The 18,409-nt window shown below is 38.5% G+C and overlaps 1 protein-coding gene across 1 annotated transcript; it reads right to left on the bottom strand.

Moving 5' to 3' along the window:
• Positions 1-697: 697 nt before the first annotated feature.
• Positions 698-2,912, bottom strand: LOC128127837 (uncharacterized). The gene is made up of 5 exons (XM_052766542.1): positions 2,522-2,912; positions 2,254-2,450; positions 1,978-2,165; positions 1,431-1,785; positions 698-1,339 (listed from the first exon to the last, which is right to left on the bottom strand). The coding sequence occupies exons 1-5, from the start codon at positions 2,910-2,912 to the stop codon at positions 698-700; spliced, it is 1,773 nt and encodes a 590-aa protein (XP_052622502.1).
• Between the last annotated feature and the right edge of the window lie 15,497 nt (positions 2,913-18,409).

The raw sequence follows: 18,409 nt of genomic DNA on the forward strand, positions 1-18,409 counted from the left end.
TTGTTATAGTCGTCTGAAAACCCACCGTCTTAAAGGAAGACGCATAATCTGGAAATTTAAAGTTAGGGTTTTCCAAAATCGAAAGTCGACGATGTTATCGTTTTGATTGAGAGAGAAATAGGAAGCGAAGGAACATACATATTTGCCAAAAATATGCGGATCCAAACCATATATACCCACCAGAGTCGGGGTTAATGGAGAACGGGATTCGGTGGATGAATGGAGAGGGGTGGATGTAAGGAGGGGAAGCGAAACGGCTCAACAGAACATGATTCAGCATGAACATATGTTACCTCTTGTTCCCGAGTTTTTTTTTTTTAAATTCATTAAAAGGAAAGGAAAGGAAATTATTAACGGAAGGACAGGAGGGGAAGGAAAATTTTATTTAATCTGTGTTCTCTAGTTCGAAGGAAATAAATATGTGTTCCCGAGCTATGAGGGAAAAAAGAAGAAAATTAAAAGATTACGATTATACCCCTATTTACACATTATGTTAAGAACATGTAAACAATATGAATAAACTACAATTGAAATCAAAATCAATCAAAAACATTTAATCAAACAATCAACTAATGAAATAAACTCAAGTCAACAATGAAAACCCAGAAAATCAAAATTCCCCCTCTTACAAATGAAGTCCAATGCAACCTACTGTAAAAAAACAAAAATCAAATCCCATAAAACCTAAAGATATGATTCACTTTTTAGCTTCACTCATCATCTTTCTTAAAAAGATCTTCCTCATCTTCATTGAAGAACTAAAAATTGTCCTAGCAATGGCTTGAATACGCGATAAATATATGAAAGCATCTGCAAATTCATTGTCATCCAAACCCATCAACTCTAACTCTTTCTCGATTTCCTCACCTGTATAGTCACGAGATTTGTTCCCTTCCCTCATAACATCAACGATTTCTTTAAATGTTTGCACAATATTGTGTTCAAAAGATTCTGGTTGAGGTTCAGGTTCAGGTTCAGGTTCAGTTTCAGCTACTACTTCATCTTCATCTTGAAGTTTGCTTTCTAGTTTTCTTTTTTTACTCTTCAGCTTCTTTGCTTTTGAACTCCCATCAGGTGAAACATATGTTGCTGACACTATTTGAATGTCCTCATCATCATCTTTGTGTACGTTCTCCAAACTTACCTCCTTATTTGCCATTAGTTTTTCCACATCAGCAATTTTTTCTATTTTAATTTCTTTGGATTTGCTTAACCGGACGTTTTTTTCTTTTGTTGTTTCCGCTTTTGATCCCAATGCTCTATCATCTGAAAATAACATCTCCAACTGACTGTAATTTGAAAACTTTTTGGTCCTGAATGCAGCTACTTCAAGGTTCGTCTGTTTATAAACAAACCAAAAAATTAATTAGTAAAGTTAATGGTAAAAAAATTATATAAAACAATAAATCAAACGTAAAACCAACACATACTTTAATTAATTTTTCCCATACTTCCTCCTCTGCTTCAATGTGTTTTGTTTGAGAATTCCATGAGAACCCACTCAACAAAGTATCCCGATACATATCATACCATTTACTAAAATTACCTTTTAAAGTTTTCATTCTGTTTTTAAGTTGATCTTTTGTAATAGACTTATTAAACTCTTTACTCAACCCTGCAATCATGTTCGCATATGCTTGCGAAGTGAATGTACCATTCACCCGTTTACCTATATCATCTTCCTTTACAAGAGCTTCAACTAGAGCATTATCCATATGATCTGTCGATGTCAAATTTTCTTTTTTCACAACACTTCCATCCGCTGCCCTTTTGTTCATGATTGCTCTGTACATACAAAGATAACATAACCAGAAATACATTATTAAAAATTGTACAAATATTTATTAAAAAAAAGGGCTCATAATTTAAATAACACCATCAAAAAAAGAAATTGCAAGTGTCACTACAAAATTAAACTAAATTAACAGAATGAAATAAAACTGATAAATCGTTGATCTACTATAAAACTAATTAGACATATCTATTTCATTGTTTGGTTTCAACAAGTAATCATTCCACATTTGAGTTGTAATAGTGTTCCTGAATTCCTCAGCCCCATCACTAAGCACACTTCCGTTATTAACATCATGTCTCACTTGTTGTGGTTGTTCATCCAACACCTCTTGTAAGACTTCATGTTCAAGTTTTTTTATCATGATCCTCGTCTAGTAAAAAATTTTGTACGATACAACATGCCACAAAAATGTCCGATTGTGTGTCGCAAGAGTAAAAAGGTTCTTGTGAACTTCTAACGATTGGGAACCTTCTTTTTAAAACACCAAACGACCGTTCTATTGCGTTACGTAAAGAAGCATGTCTAAGATTGAACAACTCTTTTGCATTCACTGGGGGGTGAGCAGAACACTCTTTCAAATGATACCTGACACCTCTATATGGTGTCATTAGTTCAATGGTATGAGGCAAACCAACGTCTACCAAACAATATCGGCCTATAAATAACATGTAATTAGTTTTCTAATAAAAGACTACACACAAAATTAAATTAGTTATCAAAAATTACCCCTAGGAATTAGTAGTTTATCGTCTCTTTTAAGTGCATCTTTCACTATCCTTGAGTCTGAGGCAGTGCCCTCCCAGTCAGTTAAAACGTACGTAAACTTCAAATCAAATGAACATGCGGCTAAGACATTTATGTTAGGGTAACCCTTGCGACCACGATATCTAGGGGCATCTCTATTGGGTACTTTTACACGAACATGTGTCCCGTCAATTGCCCCTACACAATTCTTGAAGTAGGGATAAAATCTCTTTTTCTCTTGAATTTCTTTCGGGACCACATCACCTTTAGGTTGTTGAATGTAGTAACTTTCTAGTGCTACAACCGCGCGAAGAACTCTATGGAAGCACCTACTTGTTGTAGATTTAGCACGCCCATAAATGAAGGAGACCATTGTATTTCTCATACGTTACCTACGATGTGTAGAAACCTTGCAACATGTTCTTCAACAGACATGCGTTGCGTAGGTCGCAGTCCACCATCACGTCGTAAGATAGTACACAACTTTCTAAAAGCTTGTTCACTCACACGAATAAGCTCACGGCATTTCCCACCTTTAATAAGTTTGTGTAATAGTTGTTCTCATTCAAGTTGACGCTTTAATAGTTCTTCCTTACTAAGTAAATTATGGTTATTTTTTTCGAAATTCTACGATGTATTACAATGGCCATGAACATCAGAGTAACCACTAGCCTTCATCTTTTTTCCCCATCATCATCTTGGCTGGTCATGGCACTTTCCTAATACTAAAAATTCATTTGATCAAGAAAAAAGAAAAAAAAATCTCATTAGCTATGTGAATTTGATCTCGAAGTCAGCTCATATGCTATCTCTTGGACCACTTTGAAGTTTAAAACTATGCATAAAGGATATTGATCTTACTCTACTTTTACTGCTGCAGAATGGATGGAATAACCCAGAATGATCTAGCCAAAGAACTTGGCATTAAAAATAACAACATATACAATATATTAAGGAATCTTGAGACTCGTGGGTTAATTGTGAGGCAATCAACAATAGTAAGGAAGAAATAAGCTAGCAATGAAGGGGAACACAAAGCAGGTTCAATAGTAAACACCAATATGCTCCACTTATATCGTTATGCAAAGCATTTGAAAAGCTTACAAAGACTTGAAATTACGAAAGATGAACCACATAAAACACTATGCATGTGATATAAAAGCTATCTGTGATAGACGTGAAAAAGTTGATGGCAATGTTACTCATAAGCTGTACAGCAAAACATCTATAACCTCTCATGTTCAAGTAATTTTTTATATATACTCATAAGCTGTATAGCTCATCATAACATAAATTGTACATCTGTTATAAAAGGATTATACAAATCATAGTGTTATTCGAGGGTGTGTAGGTGTTATGTGATTCATGAATCAATAAAAAACAACAAAAAAAGAAGACAGGAAGCATCGAACACAGTGAAGTCACATGCAGTATTTTATAATATTTTCATATTTAATAGTTTCATGCATATTAGATGGAAGAACTGTGAGCAAGAAGATTGTATAGGGATATGGAAGACATACCTGATAGGGGGACGAATTGAATAGCAGTTCGACTGACTTGAACAGGGACGCACAAATGAGAATTCTTGTTGGGAGGTATTGATTATGCGGCTACGTCATGTTATAAATAGGGTTGAGGGTATTATTGTCCATAATATATTCAGTGTACGTATCCTTCCAGTTTTCTTCCCGAATCCGCCCAAATTGGGAGGAAAATTTGGAAGGAAAATGGGTCTTCAAAATCCTTCACCTCCCCTCCCTTTCCTTCCCTAATTTAAACTCGGGAGCAAGGTTTTCCATCCATATCCCTCACCTCACCTCCAAATCTGCCCATTTCCGTCCTTAAGTGCAACTGGGGAACAAGCTGTTAATTTCCATGGCATCGTTCAGACGTAGTTGACGTGTCTTTCAGTAAACTGGGTAAAATTTGTGTACGCGCTCTTAGAAAAATAGGGCTTTTGTATATACTAATGATATATATATATATATATACACACACACACACACACACACATATATATATATATATATATATATATATATATATATATATATACTAGCCGTTTACCCGCGCCAAGCGACGGGTGTGACAATGGTGGTTGAATGCTGAAAGATGAATTAAACCCTAGAAATGGAAACGTCAGCGATATATATCCAATATTTGTGAACAGAAATTGCGAGATTTGGGGAAATACGGAGATAAGGAATGAACCAGGTCAAAATAGCCTAAGAATAGGGGAGAAGAGATTTGACATTTTCAATTGTTGACCATATGTACTCTACTCTTTTTGTAATGCATAAATTGATTGTACAAATGCATTGTATGTTTGTACGACTTAAAATCCAACATTTGACCAAAAATGCTTTATAAGGTAATTAAGATATATATATATATATATATATATATATATATATATATATATATATATATATATATATCCTAATCTTATAAATGAGTACAAATGCCACGTGTCAATACTTTCGCTCCCCTTCATCTTAATTTCCCTCTTCTTTTATTGTAACGCCATGTTCCGAATCTTTTCCTATTTGGATGTGGGTGATGTAAATTTAGATGATCCGGGGATTCGATTTATGTTTTGGATGGGGTATTTTGGTAAAGTCTCAGCTCGAACTTTTATGGAAATTGGATTTTTGTTTAGGAAATTTTGAGGTGATTATAGGATGCTAAAAGTGTTGAGCCTTCAGAATCGGACCTTTTAATGGATATAAGGATCGTCAAAATCCAATTTATAATGAAGATGTTATAGCCTTCGGAAGAATTACAGGTTTAGGGGAAAACCCTAGTACGCGGGGCGTACATGGGGAGCATGCAATGCGTCCTTGTTCGAGGACCATTACACGAGGCATACACTAGCGTACACTGAGCGTAGTCAGCAGATTGATCGCGAAGCTTCACCCACATATGTTGCGTGTACAAGGAGTACGTTGGGCATACGAGGAGTGTAGGGAACCCTAATTTAAGTAAGTTGGGACGTTTTAAGGACTTATTCTTTTAGATCTGAGCTTATTATGGATTCCTTAAGCATAAAGGTGTAAGCTCTATGGGATTTTTGGTCAGATGCATGCATTAAGTCAATGATTAAGTCCTTTACCCATGCATGAACATAAAGTTAATAATTTTACATGATAATACAACTCAAGGTTGTCAGACCTACGTTTTGGAACAATGTCTTCAGGGATTAAGGGCTAAATGCAGAAGATAGTCGAATGGTAGGTGTATGTTGGGCATACAAGCCAATACGTGCAGCGTACAAGCCCTAAAGCACGTACGCTTAGCGAATAGCTGAGTACGCCCCACGTACTCAGTCAGTGGGCTTCGAACGTTTTGGGCTTCAGTTTGGGCCATTCATTTGGGCTTTGATGCTTAGGGATTTATGGTCCACTTGAATGCATTTATTGTGGACTAGGAATGTTGTTGGGCCTTGGGCAAGGCCTATGTAAGGGTTTAGGCATAATTTGGAAAATTGGGCCATGTATGGGCCTTGAGTGTTTATATGGATTTTGGGCCTTTGGATTGTTGGTTTGGGACTCGGATTAGGTCATGTTGAGTAAAGGGTAAAAAGGTCTTTTACCCTAGTTTGGTAATTTAGTATGGACAAGATCCGAGTATTGATGAATGATTATTTTGGTGATTTGTAGCACGAGGATTTTAGCGGGGCAACAACCATAGATTCTTTATGTGAGAGTCGTCAGTGCGAAGTGAGTTTTCCTCACTATAATTTTGGGTTGAAGGAACCAAGTTCGGCCCCTTTGGATTGGTATCCTGATTTATCAAATGAAATTATGTTGTAGCGATATGTTAGATTTGCATCCTGGTATATATGATGATGCTATGCCTAGTGATTCGTTAGATCTATATGATTGTCTGTATTTTCTAGCTAGGGTTTGATATGTTATATGTTGACATGTGATGATATGTTGGGTTGAGGCGGTCCTGCTATGTGCTCAAGGCCAAAAAACCCAGGGCGTCCCAGATAGACTGCAGGCTGGTGGGGCGTACCAGTGAGGCTGAAGGCCCGAAGAACGTTAGGCGTACCAGTAATGCTAAGGTTCTGTGAGCGTAGCAGCTAGACTATAGGCCGGTGGGGTGATCCAGTCAGACTTAAGGCTCTGTATGCATGTTGTATGTTGCGGTTGTTGTTTTGTTTATGTGTTGTGTTGGTACTTTGGGGGAACTCACTAAGTGTTGGCTTACAGTTTTGGGTTATGTTTCAAGTACTTCAGAGGATTGTGGGAATGCGAAGGAGTGAACGTATACATCCTCATCTTTTGGACTTATGATTTTGGGAAACTCTGAATATGTTTTGAAAACTATGTTGTAAACAATTTGTGATTTTGGTTTGTTTTTAAAAGTTTAAAATTTTCATGATTTTATGGAGGTTACAAGTTGGTATCAGAGCCTTGGTTTAAGTGAAAAGGAGGAACACTCGTGTGAATCTTGTCTCAGACTAAGGAAAAAGATTTTTAGAAAAACAATTTTTCCAATGGTTTTCAAAATAATCAAGGAGGACATGATGTGTACGATCAGGCGGAGCCAGTAAGTAGACCCCAAATTACCACGCAATTATTTGAGATTACATTATGATATGTTAGGACAGCGTGCAAGTAACAGGACAGGGATCCTTAGGAACTGTACGATTGAAATTCATGATATACGATGCCTTTTGTTTTGTATAATACTTGATTGATTGTTATATGACTCTTTCGCGTGTGAACTGACTATTGAGTGAATACGCTAAGTTACATGCTTCATGGGTTAAACAATATTAGGATAAGAGATTTGGTCCTGCTGTGCAGCTCATTTCTAAGTCCAACCGTTGTAGGATTGAATCTTTTAGTCTAAGATTGTTTAAGTTGTGCAGCATGTGATTGTATTTACGCGATAATTATTTGGCACTAAAGAAGGGTTGTGCTGCAGTTAGTGTGACAACCAGATATTTTGACTCTATGTAATGACCTAAAAAGTCAAGTATTGTAACCACTTTTGAAATAATGAAATTAACTTTGAAAATAAAATGTACAAAAGTCTCTATTGGGTTACCTACTATGTTATATATTGTGTCAAGGTTTACAGAAATACTAAGAACACTAAAATCGGTGTTATAACGAAGAAGTTATGACCATTCTAAGATTTCCGACAAAACCGGCAACACCGATTAAACAAAAAATGCAAAGTTTCAATACAATATTTTTTAGCTTTAAGTATCTAAATGAAAGTTGTAGATATTATTAAACCGTAAACGTACGTAAAAAGAACGTCCAAATGTGACTTCGTATGAGGAAGTTATGATTTTTCCAAGATCCGGATATAACAATAGACATCTAAAAACTCGAAATAGAGATCGAGAGACGTTTGGCCGAAACAACCTAAATGAGAATTCAAGGTCTCAACAATAGTAGCGCAACGGTAAAAAGTCTAAAGAAAACGGACATCAGATGAAGAAGTTATGGAATTTAAACGGACTTTTCCAGGTCCGATCTATTAAAAATAATATAATAAGAATAAAGTCAAAACTATCCAACGGAGTCTAAACGAGAGTTGTAGAGCCTTTTCACACCTACGCGTACATATATAGAACGTCGAAATCGGAGCTCGTACGCGGAAGATACGAATTTTACAAGTTTAAGGCACGGAAAACAAAGCTGTCAGATGCCTCACGAGGTGAGCCTCACGAGGTGAGTCTCTGACTGATGTGTTCCAGAGTGTCAGCCACGTCCAATCGTCGAAGAGGATCAGGCTGACTAAGCCTCACGATGTGAGACACCCAAAACTCACGACGTGAGTCCCCAAAACTCAGCCTATAAATAGAAACCGATGGTTTCGAGTTATAGTGCTCAAGTCTCTCTTCTCTTGTGCTGAAACTCTGCTTCTAAGCCCCAGAGACCCTCCCGAATCCCTGGTTTTCGTGTACAAGTCCCGAAGGAAGGTTTTGCATTCCCAAGATTCCCAAGAATCCCGAGAAAATTGACTTTCACAAGCCGAAGTTCTGCTCAATTTTCATCTCACTTTCTTCAATCAACCAAGTGAGTTCATACCCCTATAATCTACACTTTTAAATGTTTTATAAATGCTTTTATACACTTTTAAGGGGGGGGGGGGGATACAAGTAAACACACGGTTATTATCGTGTGTTACATAAAAGTTTCATTCTACACTTTTTATCAAGTGAATCATATGTGATTCATAACTACTATATGGAAACTTTCGTACGCAAAATATATCACGATAACATCTTGTCTTTTGAAATGAAATATGTTGTTATATATATACAAATCAAAAACTTTGTTTATACTTTAAGTATATGTGTTCATTTATGGCACTACAAAAGTTATATTTTTCATAACAAGTGAGCATTACACTAGGGTTTACTATACGAACGAAAAACACACTTTGAAAAATTATAATAGGTATAGTTTACGAGAAAATCATGAACATTTACATACTAACGAATACTATATCAAGTAAATACTTTCATATACAAGAACAAATGGACATTTTCATACGTAAATCTGTTTTATACTAAGTTTTGTGAGACATTTCACATACTTTCGAGTATGCATTTTAAGTCCTGTATTATATACCCTAATCCCTTGTAGGGGGAGCGTGATACTTGTGTATAGATCTATACGGGATTGACAATCCCGCACCTAAGTTGTTAGCTACAGCTAGGCCGGCAGGCCTGGGGTGACAAACATCATAACTTTCCAACGCCTGAAGAACGTTGTTATATGCATCCTGGTCAAATAGTATGGTTATAAGACTCACTTGGAGTATTAAAAACACATTGATTTACGGGGTTTTTCAAATGCCTTAGCGATTTATACATAAACCTACTATTTTAGGCATGAAAAGCACTATTGCATTCCAGTTTTGGAACAATTAAACTACCATCCACTATAGTAGAAAATATGGGATTTTCTAGGAACATTTAAACATGTACAAACCATTTTCATTCTATTACTTACAAACATTGTCACTAAATACTCATGAACTCACCAGGTTAAATGCTGACCTGCTCTTTCAAAACTACTTGTAATTCTTAGGGATTCAGTAATACAAGTAAACTACTGCTTTTGAAGAAGGGACGCTGCGGCGTTAGTTTAATTTCATTTTGACATCATATTGTAATTTCTTTTGAAACAAGTACTTTCTACAATGTAAACTTTCAAATTATATATATATGATGGTTGTGTTACTTTCTTTACTATGTATTCAACTGTTTCGATACTACATGAAGTCATCCGCCCTCGAACGATTCCGCCGTTCTGGTTTGGGGGTGTGACAGATTGGTATCAGAGCATTGTTTATAGTGAACTAAGTATATCGAACCACATAAGATATACAAACTATAAATGCATAAGGGACTAAAACTCTCTGACAAAACGTTTTTACACCTAAAACCTCGTTTCATTTAATTTAGATTATTTTGGGTCGTAAAAGTACAAATACATGCATACAACAATATATTTTCATGGTTAGAACTATACAAGAAGTATTAAGACAAGTTGGACACTTCGATTACGCCTCGAAATATGTAATCGGATTTGGGACGAATATAGTCTGATCAGCTATATTTATCCAAGATTGGACTAATGTATGTCGAGGAATGGTCGTCGTGAGCAACAAGTCAAAACTTACCAAAATAAACACTAGTATCAAACATAAAAATTTAAATACTATAGGAGTATTTGGGACATGCAATAGTTTAATCGACATGTTTAAGTTTTACATGTTTCAAATTTTGTTCAATTCTTATAACCCTATTCTCGTATAGTCAAATGGCTGGATTCTATCCACCAGGGGATCTCTACTACCCAAATCAGGGAAATGGTGGATGGGTAGAGGAGGACCCCGAAGAGGATGAAGAACCTATCGAGTTGGATGAAGGGGATGACTCTGGGACAGACTCGGAACTAGAGGTAATCAACCCACCAGTCGCTTAACCTCCCGCAGTTAGGAGAAACTTTCAGGGACCCACTCCCGTTTGGGGAACTCACCTCCACCATTGGAGTCAACAACAAGGAGTGCGTCCTCCCTACGGCATGTGTCGAGACTTATATGATGTCAGCAGCGGAGGTTCAGCCGATCGAGCACTCCCAGTCATGGTGGGCAAGCTAGCCAACCAGTCCTATCAATCCGGGGTTCAAGCTAACCAGATTCGTGAAGTCAACGTGGAAGTACAAGTTCACACTTCCGACATCCGTTGACTGGATAGGGCACAAGATAATGCCCAACTCCGAAATGACACGTTCCAAGCACAACTAATTTCAGCCCTCTCTGAGATAAGGGAACATCAAGCCGCCTTCGATAGGCGTCTTATGGAAGCAAAGCAATCGGATGCGAAGTCAAGCTCCAAGCGTAATCCACGCAGCAAGTAGTGCTCTCCTAACTCCCAAATTTTGATATAGAATAGGACCATCGGCTAAGAGTCTTACCTTCATTAACTTCCTATAATCAGAGACCTTTAGAAAGGTCAAAATTTTCTAACTTCGGATGTAACGCAACCATATGTTTAATATATATTGGGCATACCTCTTTTGTGTGTTAATTATGTGCATTTCATTCGGGTGCATGAGTTTGTTTATTGTTATTCAAACTCCATTGGTGAATCAAACTCAAAGCCCTGTGTTGGTCAAACCAAATTCTCGAACTATTAAAGATAGTTAACTCATTATCATTCAACTCTCAACCACCAAAACTTATAACCTTTTATTTTTACTTCTTGGCAGCACGATGCCTCCTCGTCCAAACCTAAGACCCAGGACGGGCACGATACCTCCACCACCACTGCCTCCATCGACGGAAAATGCCGCATTGATAGTTGCTGTAACGGCTGCAGTAACAGCGACAATGGCCCAAATGAGTAACAATGGTTCTGGTGGGGGAGTAAATAGTTCTACGAATGGACAACGTCCAGGTCGTTCAGGGGATTGTACATACAAGGATTTCATGAATAGCAAACCCATTACTTTTAATGGGGCTGGAGGGATAATGGCTCTATCACAGTGGATAGAGAAAAATGAAGCAGTTTTCGAGATTTGTTCTTGTCCGAAAGGGAACAAAGTGAAGTTCGCTGCCTGTACTTTCTTTGAGAGAGCTCTGACATGGTGGAATAGCCATGTCAAGTCACTAACGCTAGTAGTGGCTAACTCTATGGGCTGGGAGAATCTAAAACAAATATTACTGCAAGAGTACTGTCCACGGGGCGAATTACAAAAGCTAGAACATGAACATTGGGGCCTTATTATGGTAGGATCGGACATCACGACCTATACCAATAGGTTTAGTGATTTGGAAATCCTTTGCCCAGAGATGGTTGCTCTAGAGAGCAAGAAGATCGAACGATACATCTGGGGACTGTCACCCCATATTCGAGGAAGTGTACTAGCTTCCAAACCAGTCACTTTCGATAGCGCCAAACAGTTGGCACAAGCTCTCATTGACCATGGAATCTGTCAAGGCTTCGTGACTGTTGTCCCGGAGCAAACCATAGGAAAAAACAACAACAACATCAGTACCAACAACAACAACAAGAAAAAGTTCCGGAACAAGAGGAAGGGTCAGTCTTCACAGGAACCTTCCAAGAAACAACAGATTGTGGCAGTCCATGCCGCTACTGCCCCCACTGCTGCTCCAATTACCACTACACCAGCAAAGCCATATGCTGGAAACCTGCCAAAGTGCGCCAAATGCAATTTCCACCACAATGGAAATTGCCGGGAGATGCACTGTAGCAATTGCAACAAGAAAGGGCATACAGCCCGTTTCTGTAGAGCACCAGCACAACCGATCACCCAAGTCCAAGGAGTCGGTGTGGGTCAAGAATGTTACGGGTGCGGTGAAGCTGGGCATTACAAAAGAGACTTCCTTAAGGCAAGGAATGCGAGCGGCACGAGACAAGTGCTGGTAATAGGGCAGAACGAAGCGATAGCTAATCCCACGGTGGTTACGGGTACGTTTCTCCTCAATAACGTTTATGCATGCATACTCTTTGATTGTGGTGTGGAGAGGAGTTTCGTGAGTCATAAATTCAAGCACATATTAAAACAGAACCCTAAATCACTCAATAAGATATTCACAGTAGAAATGGAAAACGGTAGAACAGAAAGCACAAATGATATGTACATAGGCTGCACACTAACTCTAAACGAACATTCATTTCAAATCGATCTAATGCCGATCACTATAAAGAGCTTTGATATCATCATCGGTATGGATTGGTTAAGCCTACACCATGCCGATATACTTCATCATGAAAGGGTCGGTCGCCTGAATCTGCCAAACGGCGAAACTCTTGTCATTTATGATGACAAACCCGGTACCAATTTACAAATCATATCTTGCGTCAAAGCCCAGAAATACCTACGTAAGGAGTACCATGCCTTCTTAGCCCATGTGGTAGACAAGTAAAAAGAAACGAAAGACATCAAGGACATTCCAGAAGTCTGCAACTTTACCGATGTTTTCCCTGAAGATCTTCCCGGAGTTCCACCAGAACGTCAAGTCGAGTTCAGAATCAACTTAATTGCCAGAGCTACACCAATAGCTAAGTCTCCATACCATCTAGCACCAGCAGAGATGCAGGAGTTATCCAGCCAATTGAACGAACTACTCAACAAAGGATTCATCAGGCCGAGCTTCTCACCTTGGGGAGCACTAGTCTTGTTCGTAAAGAAGAAGGATAGATCTTTCCGCATGTGCATCGATTACCGGGAACTCAACAAGCTCACTATCAAGAACCGATATCCCTTACCACGCATTGACGACTTGTTCGACCAACTCCAAGGAGCGAGTTATTTCTAGAAGATCGACTTAAGATCCGGGTATCACCAACTATGAGTCTTGGAAGGAGATGTTCCCAAAACAGCTTTTCGAACTCGTTATGGTCGCTACGAGTTTGTAGTGATGCCCTTTGGATTAACAAACGCACCAGCGGTGTTCATGGACTTAATGAACCGGGTGTGTCGTTCGTTTCTAGACACGTTTGTGATCGTATTCATAGATGACATACTCATCTATTCGAAGACTAAAGAGGATCACAGTCAACACCTTCGACAACTCTTGGAAACGCTAAGAAAAGAGAAGCTATACGCAAAATTCTCCAAGTTCGAATTTTGGATTCGGAAGGTAGATTTCTTAGGTCATGTGGTTAGCAAAGACGCAATACACGTGGACCCTTCCAAAATCAAAGCAATCGAGAACTGGTCAGCTCCAAGAACCCCAACGGAAATTCGACAATTCTTGGGCCTAGCTGGCTACTACAAAAAGGTTTATACAGAACTTCTTGAAGATTGCGAAACCACTTACCATCCTGACCCAAAAGGGTGTTACTTTCAATTGGGAAGAAAGACAAGACGCTGCATTCCAAACACTGAAGCAAGCACTATGCAGCGCACCTATATTGTCCTTGCCAGAAGGAATAGAAGACTTCGTGGTCTACTGTGATGCATCTAATCAAGGTCTTGGATGCGTACTAATGCAACGAGGTAAGGTCATCGCTTACGCCTCAAGACAACTCAAGACGCACGAAGTCAACTACACTACCCACGATCTTGAACTAGGAGCAGTCGTTTTCACGCTAAAGATCTGGAGACACTATCTTTATGGCACGAAATGCACGATCTTCACCGATCATAAGAGCCTTCAACACATTCTCAACCAAAAAGAACTCAACATGAGGCAGAGACGATGGGTTGAACTACTGAATGACTACGAATGCGAGATTCGCTATCACCTAGGAAAAGCGAATGTAGTAGCTGATGCTCTTAGTCGAAAATAATACTCAGGTCACCGAGTGAAATCCTTAACCATGACGATCCATTCACATCCGTCCACACATATCAAGGAAGCTCAAAGGGAAGCATTGAAAACAGAGAACGTGGCAGGTGAAGCCCTAAGAGGAATGGACAAGAATCTTGAAGTCAAGGGTGAATGAGTTCGTTACTTCATGGATCGGATCTGGACACCGAAGTTTGGTGGATTCAGAGGCATGGTCATGAACGAGGTGCATAAGACTCGATACTCCGTACATCCAGGTTCAGACAAGATGTATTTAGACCTCAAGAAACTGTATTGGTGGCCAAACATGAAAGCGGAGATCGCTACCTACGTGGGCAGAGTTCTGACTTGCGCCAAAGTCAAGGTAGAATACCAAAAGCCATCAGGATTACTACAACAACCCGAAATACCCGAGTGGAAGTGAGAACGGATAACCATGGATTTCATAACCAAATTACCCAAGACAGCAAGTGGGCTAAACACCATCTGGGTAATTGTCGATAGGTTAACAAAATCTACACACTTCCTACCCATAAAGGAAACCGATAAGATGGAGAAGCTAACTCAAACTTACATCTGAGAGATTGTACAACTGCACGGTGTACCGATATCCATTATCTTCGACAAAGATAGTAGGTTCACCTCGCGATTCTGGCAATCGTTACAAAAATCTCTAGGAACGAGGCTTGACATGAGTACTGCTTACCATCCACAAACCGACGGTCAAAGTGAGAGGACCATACAAACCTTGGAAGATATTCTAAGAGCTTGTGTAATCGATTTTGGTAAAGCATGGGATACCCATTTACCACTAGTCGAATTTTCATACAACAATAGCTATCACTCCAACATTAAAGTTGCTCCATTTGAAGCCCTCTATGTCCGAAAGTGCAGATCACCACTGTGCTAGACTGAAGTAGGAGACACGCAACTAGCCAAGGGACAAGTACCCGACATCACTCTCACTGGCCCGGAAATCATAAGAGAAACAACTGAGAGGATTGTACAAATTCGGGAACGACTAATGGCTTCAAGAGACCGACAAAAGAGTTATGCGGACAAAAGACGGAAGCCCTTGGAATTTGAGGTCGGGGACCGAGTGCTATTAAAGGTCTCGACCTGGAAAGGGTTAATACGTTTCGGAAAATGTGGGAAACTAAACCCAAGGTATATCAGACCAATCGAGATCCTTGCTAGGATCGGCCCGGTAGCCTAAAAACTTCGTCTACCGCAGGAACTCGATAGCGTACATCCTACCTTTCATGTGTCGAACTTGAAGAAATGTTTGACATATGAGACCCTCGTCGTCCCTCTAGACGAAATCGAAATCAACGAGAGTTTCCACTTTATAGAAGAACCAATTGAAATCATGGATAGGGAAATTAAAAGAACAAAACAAAGTCGCATACCCATCGTAAAGGTCGGCTGGAATGCAAAGCGAGGACCTGAATACACCTGGGAATGCGAAGATCTAATGAAACACAAGTACCCACATCTTTTTCCCTAATCCACAAGTGTTTTTCTTACATTAAATTTCAGGATGAAATTCCCTCTAACGGGGGGATGATGTGACAACCGATATTTCGACTCTATGTAATGACCTAAAAAGTCAAGTATTGTAACCACTTTTGAAATAATGAAATTAACTTCTAAAATAAAATGTACAAAAGTCTCTATAGGGTTACCTACTATGCTAGATATTGTGTCAAGGTTTACAGAAACACTAAGAACGCTAAAATCCGAGTTATAACGAAGAAGTTATGACCATTCTAAGATTTCCGACAAAAACGGGCAACACAAATTAAACGAAAAATGTGAAGTTTCAATACAATAGTTTTTAGCTTTAAGTATCTAAATGAAAGTTGTAGATATCGTTAAACCGTAAACGTACGTAAAAAGAACGTCCAAATCTGACTTCGTATAAGGAAGTTATGATTTTTCCAAGATCCGGATATAGCAGTAGACAGCTAAAAACTCGAAATTGAGATAGAGAGGCTTTTGGCCGGAACAACCTAAATGAGAATCGAAGGTCTCAACAATAGTAGTGCAACGGTGAAAAGTCTGACGAAAACGGACATCGGATGAAGAAGTTATGGATTTTTAACGGACTTTTCGTGTCCCGGCCCGTTAAAAATAATATAATAAAAATAAATTCAAAACTAGCCAACATAGTCTAAAGGAGAGTTGTAGAGCCTTTTCACACCTACGCATACATATATAGAACGTCGCAATCGGAGCTCGTACGCAGAAGATACGGATTTTACAAGTTTAAGGCACGAAAAACGAAGTTGTCAGGTGCCTCACGAGGTGTGGCTCACGAGGTGAGTTTCTGACTGATGTGTTCCAGCATGTCAGCCACGTCCAATCTTCGAAGAGGACCAGGCTAAGCCTGACAATGTGAGACACCCAAAACTCATGACGTGAGACCCAAAAACTCAGCCTATAAATAGAAACCGATGGTTTCGAGTTCTAGTGCTCAATTCTCTCTTCTCTTGTGCTGAAACTCTGCTTCTAAGCCCCCGAGACCCTCCCGAAGCCCCGGTTTTCACATACAGATCCTGAAGGAAGGTCTTGCATTCCCAAGATTCCCGAGAAAATCGACTTTCACAAGCCGAAGTTTTGCTCAATTTTCATCTACTCTTTTAAATGTTTTATAAATGCTTTTATACGCTTTTAGGGGGGGGGGGGGAATACAAGTAAACACACGGTTATTATCGTGTTTTACATAAAAGTTTCATTCTACACGTTTTATCAAGTGAATCATATGTGATTCATAACTACTATATGGAAACTTTCTTACGCAAAATATATCACGATAACATCTTGTCTTTTGAAATGAAATATGTTGTTATATATATACAAATCAAAAACTTTGTTTATACTTTAAGTATATGTGTTCATTTATGGCACTACAGAAGTTACACTTTTCATAACAAGTGAGCATTACACTAGGGTTTACTATACAAACGAAACACACATTTTGAGAAACTATAATAGGTATAGTTTACGAGAAAATCATGAACATTTACATACTAACGAATACTATATCAAGGAAATACTTTCATATACAAGAACAAATGGACATTTTCATACGTAAATCTGTTTTATACTAAGTTTTGTGAGACATTTCACGTACTTTCGAGTATGCATTTTAAGTCTTGTATTATATACCATAATCCCTTGTAGGGGGAGCGTGATACTTGTGTATAGATCTATACGGGATTGACAATCCCGCACCTAAGCTGTTAGCTACAGCTAGGTTGACAAATGTCATGACTTTCCAACGCCTGAAGAATGTTGTTATAGGCATCCTGGTCAAATAGTATGGCTATAAGACTCACTTAGAGTATTAAAAACACATTGATTTACGGGGTTTTTCAAATGCCTTAGCGATTTATACATAAACCTACTATTTTAGGCATGAAAAGCACTATTGCATTCCAATTTTGGAACAATTAAACTACCATCCACTATAGTAGAAAATATGGGATTTTCTAGGAACATTTAAACATGTACAAACCATTTTCATTCGATTTCATACAAACATTGTCATTAAATACTTATGAACTCACCAGCTTAAATGCTGACCTACTCTTTTAAAACAACTTGTATTTCTCAGGGATTCAGTAATACAGGTAAACTACTGCTTTTGAAGAAGGGACGCTGCGGCGTTAGTTTAGTTTCATTTTGACATCATATTGTAATTTCTTTTGAAACAAGTACTTTTCTACAATGTAAACTTTCAAATTATATATATGATGGTTGTGTTACTTTCTTTACTATGTATTCAACTATTTCGATACTACATGAAGTCATCCGCCCTCGAACGATTCCGTCGTTCTGGTTTGGGGGTGTGACAACTTAGGGTAGATGCGCATAATTGATTGTTTGTTTACTCTGATTTTTATATAACTTATATCCATTTAGTACTCATATAAAGAATTGTAGAATCATTTTTACATATCTTTCATCGAATTAGGAAATATAGGATTTTCTAGAGGAACAGTCGAACTTTTCTAAAACAGAACTTATAACTTACTACATTTCAAACACATTTTACAAACAACT

This window comes from Lactuca sativa, chromosome 8 (genome assembly GCF_002870075.4).
Source record: "Lactuca sativa cultivar Salinas chromosome 8, Lsat_Salinas_v11, whole genome shotgun sequence".
NCBI classification, from domain to species: Eukaryota; Viridiplantae; Streptophyta; class Magnoliopsida; order Asterales; family Asteraceae; genus Lactuca; species Lactuca sativa.

What these genes read in the sequence shown, in the direction of transcription:
- LOC128127837 (XM_052766542.1), bottom strand. Translation starts at nt 2,912, where the DNA reads ATGGTCTCCTTCATTTATGGGCGTGCTAAATCTACAACAAGTAGGTGC. An exon ending in TAAAAAGAAGGTTCCCAATC is followed by an intron (nt 2,166 to 2,253) that starts GTTAGAAGTTCA and finishes ATTTTTTACTAG; the next exon opens with ACGAGGATCATGATAAAAAA. An exon ending in TATGGGAAAAATTAATTAAA is followed by an intron (nt 1,340 to 1,430) that starts GTATGTGTTGGT and finishes GTTTATAAACAG; the next exon opens with ACGAACCTTGAAGTAGCTGC.